We start from the raw sequence: 23,042 nt of genomic DNA, 5'->3' as shown, positions 1-23,042 counted from the left end.
TGGCGGGCGGCTCCCGGTGCAAAGGGCGAGCCCTGCGGACCTCTGACGGGGAGGACGTCCAGAGAGACGTTGCCACTGTGCCTTTCAGGCAGCCCCGAGTCACTGGGAAAAGTTACAATCAGCAGAGAGAAGCTAAAGATGGCGAAAAGCCACCGTTTCGTGTATTTTGCATTAATTCTTCATAAACCTAAACACATTAAGACAAAACTAAAAGGGCATCACATGCCATGCAATTTTCAGTGAGTAAAAATCTCAGCACTTTGTATTTTACAGGGCCGGTGGCAGCATTCACCTCACATGCCGAGGTCCCAGGCTCAATCCCAAAATGAAGAAATCTCAAAAGGAAGAAAAGTGAAGAATGTGGGTCATATAGCATAATAAACTTTTAACTAGAAAAATGCATTTCCTTTTTTTTCCTTTATTTTTGCCTGACTTCTGCCTCTGAAGTTGCTGAAAAAATTTACAATAAAATAATACAATATTGGGCCGGGGATTTAGCTCAGTGGCGTCACTGCCTGCCTCAAAAGCACAAGGTCCTGACTTCAATCCCCAGTACCGCAAAACAAACAATATTAAGAAGAAAAACAAAATTCACAACGTGCCTGTCACTGCATGGTGACCGCACATGCACCAAAGCAGGGGAGTCTTCTGTGCAGAACGCTACAGGGCAGCTTAGTTCAAGGGGTTTTTCTTACATGTTTTCTAATTAGCCTTAGATTATAAAAGATTTTAATTCAAATGAATTTTGCTGCACACTTACAGTACCAGCACTCTGGGAGGCTGAGGCAGGAGGACACCAAATTAGAGCCCAGCCTGAGCAACTTAGTGACATAGTGTCTCTATAAAGTTTTTTAAAAAGGTTGGAGATATAGCTCAGTTTAGGCCCTGAATTCAATCCCCAGTATTGTTAAATAAGTAAATAAAGTTAAAAATTTTTGTGATCACCACAGCACATAACACAATGGAGTTTAGCCCAACCTCCCCGGCCATGTGGTAGACCCCAGCTTGGCTCATCTCAGCCCACTTCGGCAGAGATTCCCACCTCTCCCTTCTGCTACTCCCTTGGCCCTGCTTTGAAGGTCAGCATCTCCCTGCTGCGCCCAGGACACAGAGGTGCCTGGCCCACATCACAAACACTGAGCAGAGCTGTTTCTGGCTTCCTGTTTTCTGAGATCAGCCTTCCCGGTGCAAGCAGCTCACTCTACACCTGCATGCTCTCTCGGGCGGGAGGAGCTTGTGGCAGACCCAGGGCGTGCCGGTCAACAGCAGGTAACTGACTTACTTATAAGGCCAATGTGCTAAAGTGTTAACAGCTAGGGAACTGAGCCCTGGTTTACAGGGGTTTTCTGTACCACTTGTAAAGGTTCCTCCAAGTTTGAAATGATTCAACTAAGCTAAAAAATAAAGGTAAAATAAATATTTGAAAGAAAATAAAGTATAGGGGAAAAAAATCTGTTCAACTACGAGTCAAATAACCTAGAAATCTGTGAAAAGATGTTTGCTTGCATATTTGTTTTACCTTTTGGATTCCAAGTTAGCCTGGGAAGAAGGCTGAAGAAATTGTCTACTGGAAATGGAATCTCGGAATTCTCTAATTACTGAAAGGATAATTTTACGCAAGCTTCCATAAAAGAGCTGAATATCATTAGGCCGCTGAGGAAGATCATACACTGAAAAAGAAAATGATGTTGTGAAATACATGAACTCCACTCAAGCACAACACAAAACAACAGTTAGGTGTCACCAGCACGGGACAGAACCGCTCCAGTTGGGCACGTGGCACTCTGATTGTCATGACTACTGGCAGGCATGAGGTGCGGGCAGCCCAGCATCTGGAGTGACCCTCAGCTCAGGCTGCATGCAAAGTAACCTTGCCGCTGGGAAGCTGTGTGACCTTTGGCAATCTCGTGGACCTCTCTGAAAGAAAGGTTTCCTCCACTGTAACTTGGACAACTGCCTACTACACGGGGTGTTGAGAACCTTAAAACAAGAATGTTTCTGAAGATAAATGTATAGCAACAAACATCAGTATGAAACACACTATGGGCCTATGGTATTCATTTTTAGAACAACTCTGAGGTAGGTATCGCTGCATCCTCCTTAAAGATGAGGAGCTGAGGCACAGAGCAGTAAAGGACACGCACACATACCTGAGGGCCTCAAAGACAGAGCCTGCACTGTCTGAACACCACACAACAGCTCAGGATGAGTGTGCGTGCACAACCTGCCACACGAGCCCGCTCCGTCCTGGAAGGGAAAGCTGCCCGCTCTGCACGGGGCCGCCTCTGCAACCCTGCAGACTCTACCCACCCCTCCACCCCTGGCACACTGCACATGATAGTCCTCACTCTCCCTGGGCTCAGGGTGGAGAGGAGACAGGGGCCGACCTGTGCTTCAATCCACAGCTCAGCACACAGGACACGGCCTATCTCCCCTCAGCTGCCACACGCCCTGCCTCCCTGGTGTAGAGAACCCTGAACCTGCAATACCAAAACCAACAATCCACCCTAAAGCATGCCTGCCAAACATAAGCCTTTCCTTCATCACCTATTTCAGATGTGAAATAAAAATGGAGGGAAAAGCTATCACCTGAAACTTCACCACTAAATACTGTGCTGATGACACTCCAACCAACTTACGGAAATATTTAATCATTACATTATTTTTACCGAAATGAGATCTTACTATGCAAAATTTTAAAATGATACCCTCCCCTTTTAAATGTTAAGAAAGGTCTCACTATATATTTCCAGCTGGCCTCAAACTTGTGAGGATTCCCCTGCTTCAGCCTCCTAAGTGCTGGCATTATTGGTGTGTGCCACCACACCCAGCAAAAAAAAAAAAAAATCAGTATTTTCTTAAGCATTTTTCTTATTTTTAGTTTGAATTTTGGGGGGATACCAGGGATCAAACACAGTCCCTTGTGCGTTCAAGGCAAGCAGTGGAACCTTGGCCCATGTTTTTCTTATTTTAATGTCATTTCATATAAATTCATAGTTTTAATGGCTTAAACATATTCTGCATAATTAAACTACACCTACTCTCAGGCATTTAGTTTACTTCTAACTTCCTGCAACTATAAAAATACTATAGTAACAATTTAAGTGTATATTTTTACACAATTTGTATGTCTTGATGTATTTATTTTGTATGAGCAAAAAACCATTACCAAATATCTGAACCGTGTCACGGACACAGGGCTGGCCTCGGGAGAGAGCTTCACGTGCCCACCCCCAACCCTCCAGGAAGCTCACTTGCTCACTCATTATGAAGTAGCGACTGACCTTTGTTTTCTAGGGATAACCCTACCTCCTGCCTGCCAATGTGCACTGAACAAGCGAGCTATCACCACTAACATCAAAAGCACTTGGAAAGCAAAGCTCTGCAGGACGCTACGGGACATCACTTCTTCCCACTCAAGACAAGGAAGGTGCCTCGGGCGAGCTTGGTTCAGAGCCACAGGGCAGACAGAGCACAGCCGCCTCAGTCAGCAGGCCCCAGACCCAAAAGCGGCTCCTCCCGCCAGCACCACAGGGTGAAGACTGGCACTCACCTTCATCCATCAGCAGCTCATCCTGAAACGCCTCAGCAAAGTCGACGCTGTGCAGCGCACTGTGTTCTGGAAGCATACGCTTGATGGCCCCCGGATTCTGAGACAGGGCTCTGCCAGGAGAGATTTTCACTCAAAAACTATGTACGAATAAAATGACCTTAATTATGTTTTCACTAATGCATCTGGCAAATCCCACCCACTGCATATTAACATTAATACCTCATGGATTTAAATCCAGGTATAAGTTCTTTTCAAAAGGAAAATTTGTTTTGGATGTTCCTTTGAAAGTTATATATTGGAGTAAAATCATCAGTTTGACAATGTCAAAGCAAGAACACTCTAACGTAAGAGTAGAAAGAGGAGTAAAGTTAAATTCTTTTCAGCTCTTACATTTTCATTATTTGGTCATCTTCAGATCGTTATCTGAAGGAGAAAAAAAGAACACACTAAAAAATGTATGCCGTCAGAGGGAAATATCCAAATTACCACATAGCTATATCTATCTGGCCTATTCCTGAGAATTTTCATGTAAGGCCTGAAATATAAATATTTCTATAATACTTCGATGTTAACCACCAAAGGAAATTCATAACTATAAGTTTATGGTAAATAGGTGTTCCGAAATAATGCACTAATTTTTATATCCCAGTAGAAAGAAAGAAAACAAACAGGAAACTTTGTAGTCTCATCTCTGCAAATATCAGCTCTAAGAAAACCAGAGCCAGATTCAAGGGCAAGATCCTCACATCTGGCCGTTTCTAATATCATGAAGCAAGCCATCATTAGCCCCTCTTTTTAAACTTTCCAATGAGTCTGAACAAATTACAAGAAACAATTTTCCAAATTCTGTATCAGAATAACACAGCAGAGCCCCAGTGGCAGGAAGGAGAGCGCCATGTTCTCCACACCCCGTTTTCTACTAACAAGACTCCAGGAGCTTCAGTTAGTCCAGGTTTGGGTCATCTGGTCTAAGAAACCGAATGTTACAATGAAAGAATGTGGCATTCACCACCCAAGAATGTATGTAACATGTTTAATTCACACCCAGGCCTAAGTCAGTATCCTAAGTTGGACAGCACATCAGCATAGAAAACTACACTTAAATTAGAGGTATCAAATTTTACAGAAGTACATGGTTTAAGGATCTACAAGCAGCCCCCAAAATAAACTCTCAAAGTACATGTCGTTAAATATGTTAAGGGAATAGTTACGCATGGGAGATTACTAAAACAGAGGGTAACAAGCAAATGTTCTTATGTTATAAACTACCTGATCTCATGTTGACAAGCCAAAATTCTGAGATGTGGAAATCCAGAAAAACCATTTCCTGAGGTTAATTTCTTAAAGGATTTTTTTAAAAGTTAATTTGGGAAATTAACAGCATTTCACTTTATCACAAGCCTTTGCCACATCTGACTGAACTGAGCTGTCATTTACACATTCACAGCCACTGTTGCTGGACATGTGACAGTACATGTATTATACAGGCACACAGGGCTTACACCAAGAACTGCCATTGTAATAACACTGCTGGTAGCCTAACTTCATCTATGTATTCTTAATTGCACAAAAAGTCAGTACTTTGTCACACTGGGATTTGGAATGCCCGCTTTTAAGTGCTGGCTATTTCTATGTTTTATAAAACCAGAACAGAATTTCCAAAAACAATAAAGGAAATCAAAATAAATATTTCTGCATGGGGGGGTAGCTACAAGTAAAACATCCAACACATTGATAAACATTCCAAGTAATTCACAGCATTCCCAGAAATGTTCCAAATTAGGAGGGTTTTAATCGTTCAGTGGTTCTTATCTCTGAGGAGTTCTTCAGTAGTGGTTTTACTATCACCTGATATATCCCCACAAGCACATCAGGGACAATCCCATCATGGCCCATGATCCTCCTCCTGTGTACAAGGAAAGAGGCATGGAACGTGTGGGGAGAAAAAGAGGCACAGACAAGAAAATACAGGGGATGCCTCATTCCTGCCTCACTTTATGGCAACTCCTCAGTCTCACAAACCTTAACCAAAAACTTTTTTTCTATGAGGTCACTGATAGTGGGACAGGTTCTAAAAATTCCAGGTCCAGGTATCATTCAAGCCTTCACTATCGCCACTAATAGTTCCCAAAATGTTCTATTCTAAGTTATAAAATCTACCTTCGATACTGCTGTCGGCAAATTTCATCTCCACCAAAGAAGTACACAGTGAACAGCTCTGATGCAGCTCTGCGGTCACTCTCTTGGTCGGGAGGGCTGTAAATCACAGTGACGTCCTGGTGCCGAGAAAGAAGTCAGGCGCGCATTAGGCATTTTCACTTCATTCTGGGTGTGCAGCCTCACATGCCTAAACATTCAGTACACACACGGTGCCTGTGCACTGCATCCCCAAGAAACTTAGACCAGGGTTTCTACTCTGACATTATTTCCAAGAATTACTTTAGCTCTTGGTCACAAAATACATAATTATTAACCTAAAAATGCAAGTTCACTTTTTTTAGAGGACAGACTTTCAACCAGGGATTTAGCTCAGCGTTTCCACCGCCTGCCTTGCAAGCGCAAGGTCCCGGGTTTAATCCCCAGTATTAAAACAAAACAGAAAGAGGATAGACTTTTATACTTACTTCTTGTGTTCTTTCCTTGAGTACAAATTTATCTGGAAGAATCCTCAATACTTTAGGATCCAACAAAACTTTTTTCTGATAATCTCTAAAGCCTACTGCTTTAATGAAAGCTGCTCGTGAGCCAGTGTTGCGGACAGAAAATACAACTCGGCTTTCCTTGCCAGGTACTGAGCTGTTCACTGTTACCATGTAACTGTCAGACAATTTCTTAACACCTTCCAAAATAAGATTACTTGTTCCTCCATATCCAGACAAAGGTATCTAAAAAATACACATTCAAAATTATTTCTATGTAAGAAGGAAGAAGATTTAATTATAAGAAGAGAATACAGAGGACTGGGGATTTAGCTCAGTGATTCCAGCTGCTGCCTCACAAGCGCAAGGTCCCGAGTTCAATCCCTGTACCAAAAAAAAAAAGGAAGAAGAGAATACAGAAACATTTAATACAATTAAAAGCTTTAATACCATATGCCTGGGTGAATACTTACCCATGTTTAGTCCACTATTATATAAAGACCTCACCTTTTGGGAAAACAAGGTGTTACTCACCTTCCAATGTGCTAAGGATACTTTCCTCACTGTTACCACACCGAGGTTTATAATTTACTTTGAAATGCATGAAAAGAACAGGGGAGCAGTGCGAGACCCTCTGGTAGGCCCACCCCTTCGGCCCAGCACGGCACAGGAGCCCAACACAGCAGTGTTTATGCGCCCCCATGACCAAGAGAAAGAGGGCCTTTCTGAGGCTCCTAGATGAAAACTGAAGCCCACTGGAAAAGTGAAGAAACTCTGTGATAAAGGCACACCACACCACCATAGTTGGTAAGTCGGCAGGACCAGCACCTCACATGAGAACCAGGTCTACTTCAGGGGAAAGACAGCTGGAACCTGCAGTCGAACCTTGCAGAGTTCAACCCAGCAGGAGGACAGAGATCTCAACTTGGGCCTTGCAGACAGAAATCAGACAAGCCAAGGAAAATATTTCAACTTGCTAGAAAACAAACCTCCCTCACTCTTCAAAACATGTCTTTCTGTTTTGTTTTGTTTAGTACTGGGGATCAAACTCGGGACCACTGCGCTTGCAAGGCAGGCAGCAGAACCACTGAGCTAATTCGTCTAAGTTATCTTTCAGCCTGGATGTAATGGCACAAGCCTATCACTATTAGCCTAGCTAATGGGGAGGCTGAGGTAGGACTGCAAATTTGAGGTCCATGTTGGCAACTTCGTGAGGCCCTGTCTCCAATTGCAAGGGCTGGGGATATAGCTCTGCAGCCGAGTGCTTGCTTACCACATGTGAGTACCTGGTTCAATCTGCAGAGTGACAGGTTAGCAATCAACCCTAATTATTAGAAGAGCTTCTGAAGACTCTCTTATAGAGGGCAAACACGGAAACATCAGTCACTTACTTTGAATTGTGCTATGTACCTAGTAAAATAACATTTAAAAAACTGAACTTAGACTCTTCAAAATTAGCTTGCCTTTTCTAACAAATTAATCACATTCTAAAAGGCTTCAGATCAGAAACTCCTACAAACTCCCTCTTATTTGAAATGACTTCTGATAGCCAAAAATGTTTCTAGGGCTTTTTTAACCATAGAAACTTATCAGCAAATTTTCTGTGTGAAGCTAAGTAGAAGCAGCATCGGGAAGAGGCACCCTGCACACTCAGCATGAGTGTCTTCCCTCACCAGTGTCCTTCTGCAGCCAAAGGCATGGGTTCCAGGATGGCCCTGCCGCCCTGGGGACACCAGGTCCTTCCTACGAGTCCTCTGTGTGACTGGCGTCTCCTCTCCAGAGGGCCTGAGCACATCCTCACACACCCTCCACACCCTCACACACTTCAGAGCATGTCTGGTGGAGTAAGAGCCATGTGAATGAACACTTGTGTGTATTGCTTAGGGTATGGCAGAGGAAGTCTGTACACACGCTCAGTATGGGTATAATTTTCTTCTAAATTTTTCCCATTAGTGGTTGGTTGATCCTGTAGATGTAGAACCTGGAGAGACAGAGGACCAACTCTATTTTCAAAGCCTTAGAAGTCACAAACTGAGTAAAAAATTTTAGAAAAAAGAACAGCTAAACACAATAAATCCAACTAATGCCAACAGTTAATGACTGCTGTAGCGAAGGATCGCCTAACCCTGATCTCCTTCACCATGAAGTCCAGGGCTGAGTGATTTCTGTGCTCTGCACGACGTTTAGCAGCACCCTGCCTCCACTCGGGTGCCAACAGTCCCCGTCCCTGCCCCAGTTGTGACTCCGACCATGTCTCCCTGGGAAAACCACCCCGGTTGGCAGCTACGGCTCTAGGGGAGCGCAGCACAGAGCAGGCCGGGCCAGTGTCACAGAGGCTGCGGACAGGCGGCCCGACTCTGCACTTAGCTCCACCCCTTGCTGTGTGAGACGGGTGACCGAGGCTGTCCAGCAGAGAATGGAGAAAAGCAGCAGCACCTCGTGGGCCGCTGTGAAACGAAAGCTGAGTCCACACAGCACCCAAGCATAGCACCTCGCATGTCACCTTCGCTGCGCAGCAGAGCTGTCCCCATCAGACACTGCCCTGCCGACACCACGCTCTTGGACTCCCCGTCTCCAGAGATGTGCGTGACACATTTCCTCGTTCAGTCTGTGGTACTCGGCTATACAGACCACACTAAGATAATATTTTTGTGTTGAAAGGATGTATTTAGAAATTCAGTATCTCAAACAGCGCTACCTGAATTTGTCCACAGATGTGCTTCTGAAAACCTGGGTACATTTCAGAAATCTCAAACTGAGTTGACACGAAGTCATGAGAAAACACTGGTGGTCAAAGTGTACAACACCGGGTGTTTGTTTTGTTTTGTTTTAAGACAGGATCTCACTATGCATGTAGTTTAGGGTGATCTTGAACTCACTATGTAGCACAGGCTGGCCTCAAACTTTCGGTGATCCTCTGCCTCAGCCTCCCCAATGCTGGAATCACAGGCCGAGCTCCTTTATAACTTCACAGTCACTCCTTAATCTGTTTTTAGGTCTAGACACTTATAAAAAGCAGAGTACATAATTTACCAACATTAAACCGATAGCTGTAACACCATAAACTCCACAGGAAGAAAAAAAGGTAATGAAATTGCCTTACCATGAATTTAACACCAGGCTGTAATCGAATTCTGAGTTGTTTGATTTCTAGTTTGGCCAACATACAAGATAATCGAGTAGGAGCAAATAACACAGAGACAACAACATCTTCCTTTGGGCCAATTCTAACTTCACAGTTGCTGGTCAATCGCTCTTCTGAGCCGAAAGTGTTCTGAATCTACAATGTAGAAATAATAAACAGTAGCACCAAAAACCACACTGCTGACACAAACTCTTACAGAGCATGTCTGTGCAGGAGAGGGACAGGGAGAGCACATCGCGAACCTGAAAGCAGTCCTGGTCCTGCCCTCTGATGAGCAGTCGTAAGTGCTGGGCTGTGGAGGCACAACTGCTTCTTAAAACCAGCTTCTGAAGCCTACAAATGATACATTTAAGTGTTGCTTTCCTCCATAGCTACAGCTATAAAAACACGGCCAATTTTAAAACCAACCACAGTGCCCAGGGACAGACCTACTGGGCAGGCCGTTCCACAGGGTGGACTGCCCGTCCTCTGGAAACTGCAGCAGGCTGGCAATAAGAGCTATACAAATCCTCTCCTCGTTTAAGAATAGAGTACCTGAGCAGACCCTATTTCATCAAATGTGAAAGTCAGTCATTACTCATGTCAGCTGTGTTCTACGCCCTGTCCACTTTGTGCAAGGCTGAGTGAGGCCTGTGGTCACCAGAACCGCCGGGAAACACCTTCCCCCGGGCACACTGACTAGGAAGATTTACCTGAAGAAACAACCTTTGGTAAAACATTCATTTTTATTTATTTTTTAACTTTTAAAGAAATGTAGTTTTTATTTTAAGAAGCAGAGTAACCAAGTTGAGGGGGAGAATTCAACTTTCAGCTTTGAAAAAGAATTACACAGCCAGGAGTGGTGCCACAAGCCTGTCATCAGCAGCACGTCAGGAGGCTGACACAGGAGGACTGCAAATTCAAGCTCAGCCTGACCAATTTATTGTCTTAATGAGACCCCCTCTCAAAAGAAACAATAAAAAGTGGGCTGAGGATCTAGCTCAGTACAAAGGTCCTGGGTTTGATTCCCAGTACTGAAAGGAAAGTAACATGTGAACTGCTGTGGCTCAGCTGCAGAGGACAGCAGAGCCTGCTAAAGGCATACGGCCATCCAGCTCTGCGCCTGCCCGCGCCCCAACCTGACTCTACCTGATCTAGGGTCTGTGTGCCATTCTACACTGCACTGCATCCTCTGCTCTTTCATTTTGAGACAGTCCTTCTAAGTTGCCCAGCCTGAACTCAAACTTGCAGCCCTCCTGCCTCAGCCTCCCAAGTGGCTGGGATTATACAGTCCACACCACTACGCCTGGCTTCCATCCATGCTTTTAAGTAACCTAAATGATCTTCAACCACCATGTAGCTGTGGCTAGCCAGGTGGTTTTTTTTTGGGGGGAGGGAGGTTTTTTTTTTTTTTTGGTACCAGAGATCAAACTTGGGACGACCTTGCACTTGTGAGACAGGTAGCAGAACCACTGAGCTAAATCCCTGGCCCCAGCCCAGGCATTTTTGCTCCACTACACCTAGGTGTCCTGGGACAGGCAGTCAGTCCTGAGGTACGGGGTGCCATTATGTACTTCTGGGTTGGCTCTGGGCTTCAGTGCATCCCACAGAAATATCTGTAAAAGGACTCCCGCAGGACATCCCACAAAGTAGAGGCACACTTCTCTCAAGCAGGAAACAGCTCATCCTCAACTTCTGCACACTAGGATGGACAGCAGAAGTGCCACTGCATCTCTGGCGGGCGTCAGTGTACCTCATCTTCCCACAGGGCCATCTCCACCCTGACTCTTCCACCTCCCTGTGTCCTGAAAGCTGCCTGGGGAACACGACAAGGCACAGGCCGTATTTGGGTAGCTAAGCAGAGGGACGAATTCCGCATGGCAGGAGGAACACTGAGATCCTTTGACTGACAAAACTATAGTTTCACTTATTTAGTTTTTTGAGACAAGGTCTCATTATATAGTGCAGGCTGGCCTTGAACTCACTATGTAACCCAGGCTGGCCTAGAACTCCTGGCAATCCTCCTGCCTCAGCCTTCTGAATGCTGGGGTTACAGGCATGCGCCACCATGACCGGCTCAAAGCTATAGTTTTAAAGCAATTTCTTCACACCTGCAGTAGACATTCAGCCACACGTTCCTTAGTTCCTTATCTCTCAGGCATTACATACACGTATGGGGAAAACATTTAGGACAAATGCAAAAGTGCAAAATATAAAATGGGGAAACACTCAGGTTTAATACTTAGGTTAATAGTGTTTGTTAATTTAATGTTTGTAAAAAGGTGTACAGTGCTAAGCTATAAGCTTTCCCTTTATAAAGGACAACTTACTACATAATGCCATCAGTTTTACTCTCATTTTATCAGTTATCACTATATTAATAATGTGTATACTTATTAGAATCAAATGTGATATAGAGCTGCAGTTCACACTAACCAGTGAGGGGCCGCGCCACCCCAGGACCGTGCTCCTGACCCGTCCCAGGTGCTCCCCAGAGGACTGGACTCCTGAGCACTCTCTACTCACCTTGGCGCAGGAGCAAGCTCTTATCTGCCTAAATCTGGTAGTCAGCAGAGAATTCACCAAAGAGCTTTAATTAAGTTGTTTTTAAACTGTAATCTGTTTCTGAGATGCATTTTTAAGACAGGTAAATTTTAAACTCAAGATAGGAAAACAAAACAGATACAAGACAGCTTTCTCTTAACACTAAAAGCACTAACACAGCCACAATTAGCAAAGGACAGCCCGTGATCAGTAATCAGACCCAAATCCTGGCCCTGCAGGCCTCTGTGTGCATACATACTGTGTCCTGCCCAGGGGGACACCGCCCCAGGCCAGGAACTGCTTGTTGGACAGAATGGATGGAAGATCTGAGCAGCAAGGGCCTGGGGACAGAGTCTGACTTCCTGAAGAAACCGCTTCGCCCTTTAACACTACTTCATACTGAGGTCCACAAGGATGCACAAATATCTTCAAGATCCTAACAACAACAACAAAACGGAAGTCAAATGTCCTCGCTCAATGCCATAGGCGATCATTTCCTATCCACCGCCTGTGCCCAGGGGACGAAGTGGCTGTGGATACAGTGACACTCCCACTCTGAGTGAGAGCTCGTACCTCAGGAGGCGGCAGTCACAGTCTGTGCACACGGTGGGACAAGAGAAGCTCACGGTGCTGCCAGAAGCCTGCTTTTGAGGGATGCGGGAAGAGCCAGGGGACTTTCTGGAAGAAGCCAGTTCAGGTGCGCTAAGGGCCAGCATGCCCGGCACAGGTGGGCTGACTCTTCCCCCATTGCCAGGTCCCCACAGCAGATGAGCACTGCTGCCCAGCGGAGGCTGCTTTCGCTAGGCCTTGACCGGAGCCCGAGCATCAAGGATGACAGCGTGCTGACTGAAAGCCAGTGTCACCACCACCCAGGCACGAGTCAGAGGCCCGGAGAAACAGAGTTCTTGAGAAACAGCAAACTGGATGTTTTATTATTTACTCTTGTTAGAACATATTCAAAATACTGACTTCTAATTCCTGTTCAGCTGGTTTAAAAGACTATTTTTAACAATAAAAAGAAAAATTGAGGCAAAGTGAAAGAGGCTAAGTGGGGCTACGCTGTGAATCTGGTGAAGCGGAGGGAGTGCGTTTGTATTCAGGATAGGAAACCCATCGAGATGAGTGCTGTTTTGAGAGACGGGTATGGATTTGTCACAATACAGACTCTCACATTACCTTTCTTCACAGGCTTTGGGATCCTGTGGTGTAAAGGACACCATCACTTCATGTTCTTCTCCAGGCTTAAGGAACAGATTATCTGGGTACACTGAAAAGTGACTTCCTCGTTCTGGGACCTAAACAAGGACACAACCGTAACTAGAGGCCGGCCAGGAATCTCCCTGGTACTCTGCTCTCAGTGGCTTTCTTATGTCCTATTTGTCCCTTGCTCGGGTCCGTCACTGTCTTGAATCATCTTGCTGTCTCGGAAAGGATATTTTTGCCTCCTTCCTGATCTTTAACAAACTTACCTCCTACGATGTCCCCAGCCCCTGGTCATCACCACCCTCTCGTTCCCCATGTCTCGGAAACATTATCTATGCATCTGAATCGTGGCTCGCTCTCCTTGTACTCTTCCTGGCCACAGGGTGATACACACACTTTTCCAGGAGCTAACCTAGAACCTGTTTCTCATTTTGCAAACGAGACTTTAGCATGAGCACCCAGTACCTGTCTCACGCTGCTCGGCCTGGTCCTCTGGGCACCTGCAAGGTGAGCAGCCCAGCAGCCCACAGAAGCAGAGGGGAGATGCTTCGTAGCCCTCTGAAAAAAGCTCTCACCTTGATATCTAAATAAACTTCAATATTTCCAGCGTTTTTCAGAGGTAAGGGCTGCTTTGCTGCAGAATTCACACTGGCCAACAAATGCACAGTCTAGAGCGGGGGACAAGGCGCATTATTTAAAAAGTGAGCAGTCACACTTCAAGCCTAACAAATCCCAGAATCAGAACCGAGGGCACCTGCAGGTCCCTGGGGGCGTGGATCCTGGCGGTGCCTGCTCTCGCTCGGAGACCCACGCTGCTGAGAGCTGGGCTTGGGTTCGGGCTGTCCACTTCGATATCAACCCTCGCCACAAACTCTTCTGCTGGATCCAGAATCTCTACAAAAGTTCAGAGAGCAAAGGGCTGATTGATGCAAAATGCTATGGGCAGTCCACCACCACCGACCCCAGGGTCACAAGGAAACTCTGGCAAAAAGATCAAGCTATCTGAGCACTTGCTTGGGCTTCTCACACTTCAGCAAGTTTGACCCAAATTATCACACCACTGCCCCATCTTTTACACAATGCAGAATTCAAGACAATTTACTCAGAAAACATTTAGTGAGAAGACATAAGCTCAAATAGTTAATTTAGCTATACAGCATTCCCCAAAAAGGGTAAACGCGTTACCTGAAGAAGCAATTAGTTTCTTTGGACTATGGAAAAGAACCCAAATTATCAGAAATTTTGGATCCTAAAAAATGAAAAAAAAAAATGTTTTTAAAATATACACTGGTTTTTATGCCTCAAATCTTAATGAGGAAAAAAAACACAATTTGGAAACTTCCTCTTTAATTATAAGTGAGTTTTTCCCTTTTAAAAATTTTAATTAGCACATCTTTGCAACATTTAATGCTTACATTCATCCTAGGAGGTAGGTACAGGTCCATAACACATCTTAACACTTTTTATTCCCTTTCCCCTCACCTCTTCCTTTCTTCTCCCGCCCTCTCTGGATTCCCTTTCCATTTGCAAAGGGTTCGCCTCTTTGTGTCCTATGGTCTATCTTTTATTTTGTTTTTTAAAAATTATTTATACTTTGGGTTTTTCATATAAGAGAAACTGTGTGATATTTAAAGTTGGATGTCTGATTCACTTAACATGGTTTCAAGGTGCATCTGTTTTCCTACACTTGACTCAAACTTATCCTTCTTTATGGTCCAGCAGTACTCCACTTTGTATAAATACCACATTATCTTTATCCACCCATCTGATGGATACAAGGGCCACTTCCAAGATTTAGCTATGATGAACTGTGTTGCTGTAAACACAGGTGTGCATGGATCGTGGTAATATGTTTTTAACTCTTTTGAGAAAGCACCTAGAAGAGGAATAGCTGAGTCAAATTAAATTTCTAGTTCTAGTTTTTTTAGAAATTGCCACATTATTCCCACCAACAGTGGAGAAAGGTTCCTTTTTCCCCTGGCAGCTCGTTTTTGTTTGATTTCTTGATGATGGCCATTCTTTCTGGGGTAAGATGGAACTTCAGTCTTGCTTTAATTTCCATTTGTCTGACGGCTTTAAGGGAATCCAACCCACACGGCCTACCTGTCCTTCATAACTAGCGGGCATCACGTGGCTGACCACGGACGGAGCCACCAGGTGTGCCACCACGTCAGCATAAGGAGAGGCTTTCAGGGAAGCAGGGACCGGTTCCTTGGAAAACGTGAAGCAGCGCCAGGCTACAGCATTCTGTGCAGAAACAAGCAGCACAGTGCTGTACTGACGCTGTTAACGGAACCCTTGACACCACCATAGACTTTCACCAGGCACTAGCAGTGCCTGTCACTCCAAGTCACAACCTCTGTCTGCGGGGGGCTCTTCCCGGCGTCAGTACTCACAGCGCTGATGCTCAGTCTGAGGGGCACTGAGGCATGCGACCTGTTTATCAGTTTGAGCGGGAGAGCCTTCCAGCCCCCGTAAGTCAAGTCACCAAAATCGAGAGTGCCTTTCCCTTCTGTTTCTACCTAAGTATGAGAAGAAGAAAAAACTGATTTAAGAAACCCAACGTGACATTAATATATACCTCACCTGCCCGTATCATTGCCTCCTCTGGCCACAAGTTAAGAATCAGCACTTAAAGGTAAAAACTCAGAAATAAGCTCTCCCAGGCTACTTTACAATTGCTTATTTCCTACAAAACTAAATGCTAAACTTTCTTTTGGAGTAGTCTAAGTTTCAGCTGCCACCACTCTGAAAAGACAGTTTGGTAAAGGCCTAGCTCTCCTTCAAGGAGCAACAACTCCTAGGGCCCCTTCACAACCATCATGATTGGGCTGGGGATTTAGCTCAGTGGTGCCACCGCCCGCCTCGCAAGCACAAGGAATTGAGTTCAATCCCCAGTACCAAAAAAAACCCAACGTGATTACCATGGTATGTTCAGAGTTACTCCAAACTTCTGATCCACTGAAGGTATTTGAAATGATGTAAAAATAGGCCCAGCAATACTAATATACGTGTGCACACACGCACACACACACACACATGTGTGCATATGTATGCATATATCCCCCCCCTTGCCCTAGCAGAACATAAAATACAAAGAAATCAAGGGCAGACTGGCAGGTGAGAGCTGACTCTCACAGTGGCCCCCAAAAGGCTGAGTGGCAGCTTTAAGCCATCAAAGACAAGACTTCAAGCCTGTGGTAGCTGGGACGGCTGGGACGGGACAGACTCCACGCAGGAGAGACTGGGTGGGGTGTGGAGAGACCCTGGTGCCTCCCTGCATTTCTGCTCCTCACCCTCACTCTCTGGAGACAGTTCCACAAACCAGGATACATGTGTCTCAGAGCAGAAGCAGCCACGCTGAATGTACTTCACAAAACTTCCAAACACCGAGCTGGGCATGGTGGCACACACCTGTAATCCCAGCACTTGGGAGGCTGAGGCAGGTGGATTGCTGTGAGTTCGAGACCAGCCTGGGCTACACAGTGAGTTCCAGGTCAGTCTCAACTACATAGCAAGACTGTGTCTCAGAAAACCAAAAAAAAAAAAAAAAAACTTCTAAACACCAACTAAAAAAAATAAAAAACACTCAGCCAAAGTAGCGGGCAGCACACTAGGACCTTAGGAATCAGAAGTAACTGAAATGCACCAGACAGTCCCTGACCTTACAGTGGGACAGAAGTGACACACACTCAGCTGTCACACTGGGGCAGCACAACGCAGGCCCTGACCCCATTTCCCAAATATTACCTCTGAGGTTAAACAATCTTCATTAAAATACCAGGAAGGACAAAGACCTGTTTAGAAACTGTTACCTCAATAACAGGGCTCTCGGCGATGGCAGTAAGAACAACTCTGCTTGCCAAGGCTTCTGCCTGCATGATCGTCTCAGTGTCTGCCGAAAACGGCCATGAAGCAACCCTGAACACACATCTGAAAATCCCAGGATCCAGTGGTATGAGAAGCACTGTTATTTCTTCTGCTGCATGTGGTCTTACAATGACCTTATTCTTGAAAACTAGACAAGGATATGTTGAAAGATCCACCTTTAAAAAAGAGCCACATGGTTTGTTAAGAAATGGCTTTACTTTGAAAATCAAGGAGAATCGCTGAGGTGGAGCACCCCTTTCCTAGTTGTATGCACGGCCCGGTCTAGACACCACCTCTTCAGAAGCATTCATACTTTTAACTCATTACCTGCAAAGTGTACTCAGTCAACATGCTTCAGACACCAAATTCTTCTTCCTACACAGACTGCACCTGCCTGGTCTATTTTAGAACAGGCCCGGTTTTCTCACTTGTTTTCCTGCAGGGCACTGTCTGTGGTGCTTCACGGCCTGGGCTATCCAGGATGCAGTGCTCATCTGCACAGGGCTGACTCCTCTGGTCCCCTCTTTGAATGCGCTCTTTCTCCCAACGTCCACAGACAACTCCTTAGATGGTCCCAAAGCCCTCAAATTTCACCATCCAACTTTAACCTTTCCTTTAATCACCTGCTTTCCATAACCAAGGATCCAGGAGCAGAGGAAAAGCAAGGAAAGTAAGAGGAAGGGCAGAGATGATTTTATGTTTCCAGGAGTAATGGCTGCCAGCCACGGCAACAGAGGCGCAGCTGCCCAACGTCCTCCCCAGCTAAAGAGCAGAGATCCAGAGTCCAAAGTTACAGCACCTGTAACTGCTCTTGGCTGTAAGAGCTTGGTTAAAACTGCATTTCCAGAAATTTCGAAAGATTATGTAAGAACATGACCACATAAATTAGTCAAAAAGTCTCCGCTTATTAATGAAGACACAGCCCAAGAAAGGCTCATTCCGCACCCCCTTTGTAAAAAATTTATAGTCCATCACATTTAACAAAGTCAAAATCAGCAAGTAGAGGCCAGAAAATCAGGGCACTGAGTGATTTAAATAGCGCTAAAAGCAAACTGATTTTACAAATAAGCAATGATGAACCACAACGGTCAATGATAAATAACTTCAGACTTCACTTGCGACACTGTAAGTACTACCACAAAGGGGGCTGGAGGAGACCCCGGGCTGGGGACATCGGAGCAGCTGAGAGGAGCGGGGGCACAGACCAGCACCTTGCAGAGCACCATGCAGGCAGGGCCGCCTCACCTTCTCGCCATTGACGCTGATGCTGAGCGCCACAACGCTGACCTGGAGCCAGCGGTCAGAGGGGTTGAGCACGCTGAGGCGGGTCTGTGAGGCGATGCCCACACAACACGCAGAAGGGAACTTCAGCTCCTCCGGCACCCTGACGCTCACTGCAGAAGAGGCAAAGCACAGCTCATCAAACACCTGGTGCACAGTACCACTGGGCAAGTGGGAATCACTGTGGGGGTGACCCATGGAAATCCAGGCCCCAGAAATGTAGGGTCTGGCTCCCTTGGCCAGGAAAAGCAGAACAAAAAACTGGTGGGACTCACAAGTGACAGCGAATAAACCCTGTGCGCTTACTTCCAGTTGGTAACCTCACCTTTTTTCTCTCCAAAATCCACTGCCAAAGTAAAAAAGACCGCAGTGAGGCCAGACATGGCAGCACAAGCCTGTAGTTCAGCACTCGGGAGGCTGAAGCAGGACTGCTACAAGTTTGAGGCTCCCAGCCTGGACTACACAGTGAGTTTAAGGCCAGCCTGAATTGCATAGCAAGACCCTATCTCAAAAAAAAAAAAAAAAATCCCTGATCTTCCCCATCTTCGCTTGCATGGTGACTCTGGAGGGTAGACAGGAAGACAGTGCTCTGCGGACTAGACACAGTGCCAGGAAAAGCACAGGCCCCACTCCGCTGCAAAGACGGCTGCCAGGGAGAGGAGCAGCCCCATCCCCGGGAGTTCGTCTCCCTCACCCTACAGTGGACACTTCTCAGTTGAGAGAACACCAAAAAATCCAAGTTCAGAGCGACAGAGACAGGGAAGACAGGGCCCGAGGGCATTGTCCCCCTGCATAAGGGTCAGCACTGTTCTAAGCCAACTTCAGGGAACCCTGCCTGGAAATATTACAGTCACAGAGATGAACAGAAGTAGTAAGACAGTAAAGCCAAAGCTGGGCATGGTGGTGCACAGCTTTTATGTCTCACTGCCAGGCAGCTTGAACCACCAGTGGTATGTGTAGGATTGTCTCACGTATGACTGTACCACTTCTACCACCAGTGGTACAAGCCCCCAGACGGGAGAGTCCTGTACGTACCACCAATGGTGCAAGCTGGTGAGAAGGAATTCATTCCATTACTCAGGAGGCTGAGGCATGAAGACGGTTGTGAATTTGAGGCCAGTATGGGCTACACCGTGAGTTCAAGGCCAGTCTGAACTATATAGTGCTTAAAAAAAGTAAAGCCAACCAATACCTCCTTCAAATAAACTAGTTTTGTGGACCCATTTGAGAAAATTCAACTTTTAAATAACAAGCACAATAAGAGAAAATGCATCTCACCAAATCCTGCCGTCATTTCTGAATTCCAGGGTTCAAGCCCACGGTTTGCACTGCCTGAGTGCAGGGGAAAAGGTTTTGCTGCGTTGTGCAGGTTCTGATGTACAGTGTCAGAACACGGGTGACAGAGGACAGAGGGACCCAGCAGTCCAGAAGTGAGACTTGGGCCTAGACAAATCCCCACAGCCACAGGGCTCTGACCTGGCTCCCCTGCCATGGCAGGGTAAGGAGGGCATCCTGGGAACCTGCAGACGGGGGCGCTGCCTGCGTGGCCCAGAGGAGGCAAGGCGACATTCGTCCCCACACACTGCTGGGCCAAGGCAGCTGTGACGAGAGGGGCACCAGTCCAGAGGGCAGGACACGCGGTGGGCACACTCTGCAGCCTGGAGAGAGGGACAGGCTGCTGTCTGGGAATGCTCTGACAAGGAACCTGGCCCCTGGACTCGCCGCCGGCTTCATCCGAGGCCGTCCTCTGACCTCCATCTGCAGACTTCTGGTGTGGGACCGAGAGCTGAGGAGCAGCTGACCCAGCACAGTGGCCAAGACTTGGCTGCCCCAGGATCTGGTTTTTCCTGCAGCGGGACGTCCTCACTGCCTCCTGGGCTTCCCACCGCTCTCCACACACAGAGGAAGGGTCCTGACTTGCGGCGGAGTTAGTTTCTGCGTCCAGAGGTCCACCAGCCAAAGAAGCAGCTGCAGCTGCTCTCCTCACACCAGACTCGCTCCGGACCCCACTCTGCTGAAGGGAGAACTCGTCTTCTTCGTCGGGGGGCACTGGACTGGCGCAGACGATTGTGGTGCTCAGTTCACTGGTGAGATCACTCTGTGTGTGACAAGGGTTTAGAGTCATCCACAGAAAACCAAACGACGTGTGGTATCACCAAGAGTTACAGTAAGGAGGTCTATGCTGTACCACCCCTGAGGTGGAGCGGGCTGCACAGACAAGCAGTCTGACAGCCTTGAAAGACAGACAGACTGCGTTCACTGTTCTGTAAAAATAATTATCATGTGAGGAAGGGGAATGGGTGACACACACCAATCATACCCAAAAAATGTATGTAAATGACCAGAGCTGAGTAATGTGCAAATTTCAGAGACTTCGCTCTGTAAACTTTATAATAAAAATCTAAATAAATTAGTAACAAGGAATGAGGGATAAGCAAACTGCCAACTGACAAGGACATGAGATCGGAACTGACACACCGCAGGCCCAGTGTCCCCTCACCATCTGTGTCTGCACTGGCTACACACACACTCAAGGGCTGTGCGAACTGAGCCTGTTCCAGTTTCTGAGCCTGTGGGGCCCTGCTGTCTGCCCTGCTGTCTGTTAGTAACAGTCCTGGCCAGGGGTAACACACAGGCTTCTTCACACAGCTCGCAGGTGACACCAAGAGCTCACAGGAGGGACAGGTGGCATTTACACTCAGGAACACCCTGACCCTACTGATTAGGCCTGGCTCTAGGTTTGGAAATTTCTCCTGGACTGAAGCTTTAGAAATAAAGTACTGACAGCCAAAGGCCCGGGATTTAGCTCAGTGGTTCTGGCACCTGCCTTGAAAATGCAAGGACCTGAGTTTGTTCACTGGTACCAAAAAAAAAAAAAAAAAAAAAAAAAAAAAAAAAAAAAAAAAAAAAAAAAAAAAAAAAAAAAAAAGGACCACGCCCCCCCCTTTTTTTTTTTTTTTTTTAAAAAAAGGTAAAGTTGCACATTTTCAGAGTGAATCACCAGGGGACCGGCACAGTCCCCCAGCACTGCCCCAAATAGGTGAAGATGCAGGTGTGAGGCAGGGACCCAGGGATGTGGCAGGAGAGCCACCTGAGTCCTAGCTGTGCCAAGAGCAAGACTAGACATCCAGTGACCTCAGAAGCTGGCCTCACGGACGGACTCATACAACGAGGGGCTCCAGGACACAGCGGCACACACTCAGGAGTGCGGTGGAGAGGCTGGAGCAGCGTGTGCAGAGCAGTCCCACTCAGCTTGCTGCGAATCACCCTCACAAAACATGTGCAAGAACTGAGTACAGTGAAGATGCACATTTTCAGAGTGAATCACCAGGTGACCGGCACAGTCCCCCAGCACTGCCCCAAATAGGTGAAGATGCAGGTGTGAGGCAGGGACCCAGGGATGTGGCAGGAGAGCCACCTGAGTCCTAGCTGTGCCAAGAGCAAGACTAGACATCCAGTGACCTCAGAAGCTGGCCTCACGGACGGACTCATACAACGAGGGGCTCCAGGACACAGCGGCACACACTCAGGAGTGCGGTGGAGAGGCTGGAGCAGCGTGTGCAGAGCAGTCCCACTCAGCTTGCTGCGAATCACCCTCACAAAACATGTGCAAGAACTGAGTGAAACACGAGCCGCTCCCAGACTTCCTGACCTCAGCACCCTCTCCAAATGACAGCAGTCTCGTGTCACATCTACCTGGTTCCAGCCTTGCTCCTCCACGCCCAGCCGGCGCGAGCTTTTAAAATCGAAACAGACCCAGGATGCGAGTCAAGGGCCTCTGATCCGTCCTGCTTAATCTCTCAGCCAGAAGCTGGTGCGCACAGCTGTTCCTTTGGCTGTGACCTTATCCACTGACTCCTTTCTGTCCAGGTTGCAAGCGTTCCGCTCCCGAGCCTGACAGCCAAGCCTCTCCAGCTCTTGGCCTTGCCTTCTTTCAGCGCCACACCCTTGCCCGCGTGTAAGATTCACTGCATCCATCCTCAGCTCTCAGAGCACCTGCAGCAGAGTGCACGGCTCGCATTCCCACCTCGGCCATCCTCCGGCTGTTCCTCGGCTTCCTCCCTGCTCAACTCTAGCTGCTGTGCTAAGGCCTCCACACCCTGACCCCCTCATGCTCCTCTGCTGAGCCACCCGGACCTGCTGTAGGGGTCTGCACCTCTTTGGAGTCCTCAGGGCACACCCACATCACAGTGTGCCTTGCACCAACAGAGCTCTTAGGGAAACACCAAAACTTAGCCCTCAGTGCCCAGCCAGCAGGAGCAGCTGCTTCACATGGATACACGCATGCACGCACACGCACACATGCCCACAGACACACACTCTCTACATATATTCTACAGGTAAAAGAGCAACACAGACACTGGGCTGGCCTGGGCTCCCGACCTGGTGGGCACTGTCAGCAGCTGACGCAGGACAGACGCTCTCCCGTTCAGACACGTAAGTCAGTCTGCTCGTGTCCGCAGGAGAACATGCCAGCCGGGACAGCTCACTCTCAGCAGGGGACTTCTGGGGACAGGCTGCCGAATCAAGGGACTCCGAAGCACCCCTGAAAGAGAGAGAGCCCCGTGTCAGGCACCACCCCTTTCCCCTATCATCCACAGCAACCACTGTCGCCTGCCCCTCACCTGGGAAGCAACGGCAGCAGGCACTTGCTGTTTACACTTAATTACCTAAAAGCCATGTCTCTTCCTACTCAGTGACCTATCTGGTAAGCTACAGTAAAAGGAAAATGTAGCATTTTTATTAACAAATACAATATACAAACACCTAACAATATGTTCAATAAAAATGTACTGAGTACATAATATGAGGCAGTGAAGAAAAGTAT

At 47.0% G+C, this 23,042-nt stretch overlaps 1 protein-coding gene across 1 annotated transcript in view; it reads right to left on the bottom strand.

Moving 5' to 3' along the window:
• The window catches only part of Cep192 (centrosomal protein 192), a 70,801-nt gene that overhangs the window by 10,382 nt on the left and 37,377 nt on the right, over positions 1 to 23,042 (bottom strand). Inside the window, exons 19-36 of the mRNA XM_033757424.1 lie at positions 22,598 to 22,760; positions 19,493 to 20,312; positions 18,179 to 18,327; positions 16,879 to 17,109; positions 15,460 to 15,585; positions 15,167 to 15,310; positions 14,249 to 14,312; positions 13,818 to 13,957; positions 13,639 to 13,731; positions 13,037 to 13,155; positions 12,120 to 12,296; positions 9,580 to 9,670; positions 9,296 to 9,472; positions 6,178 to 6,438; positions 5,714 to 5,829; positions 3,554 to 3,663; positions 1,520 to 1,670; positions 4 to 102 (exon numbers count right to left, since the gene is read on the bottom strand). Coding sequence (XP_033613315.1) covers positions 4 to 102; positions 1,520 to 1,670; positions 3,554 to 3,663; positions 5,714 to 5,829; positions 6,178 to 6,438; positions 9,296 to 9,472; positions 9,580 to 9,670; positions 12,120 to 12,296; positions 13,037 to 13,155; positions 13,639 to 13,731; positions 13,818 to 13,957; positions 14,249 to 14,312; positions 15,167 to 15,310; positions 15,460 to 15,585; positions 16,879 to 17,109; positions 18,179 to 18,327; positions 19,493 to 20,312; positions 22,598 to 22,760 — 3,231 coding nt within the window. The remainder of the gene's footprint in view (positions 1 to 3; positions 103 to 1,519; positions 1,671 to 3,553; positions 3,664 to 5,713; positions 5,830 to 6,177; positions 6,439 to 9,295; positions 9,473 to 9,579; positions 9,671 to 12,119; positions 12,297 to 13,036; positions 13,156 to 13,638; positions 13,732 to 13,817; positions 13,958 to 14,248; positions 14,313 to 15,166; positions 15,311 to 15,459; positions 15,586 to 16,878; positions 17,110 to 18,178; positions 18,328 to 19,492; positions 20,313 to 22,597; positions 22,761 to 23,042) is intronic.

The sequence above is a fragment of the Fukomys damarensis genome, unplaced genomic scaffold (genome assembly GCF_012274545.1).
Source record: "Fukomys damarensis isolate Sample0158 unplaced genomic scaffold, DMR_v1.0_HiC HiC_scaffold_30, whole genome shotgun sequence".
NCBI lineage: Eukaryota > Metazoa > Chordata > Mammalia > Rodentia > Bathyergidae > Fukomys > Fukomys damarensis.
The sequence above is the reverse complement of the archived record's forward strand: the minus strand, read 5'-3'. Positions and strand labels throughout refer to the sequence as shown.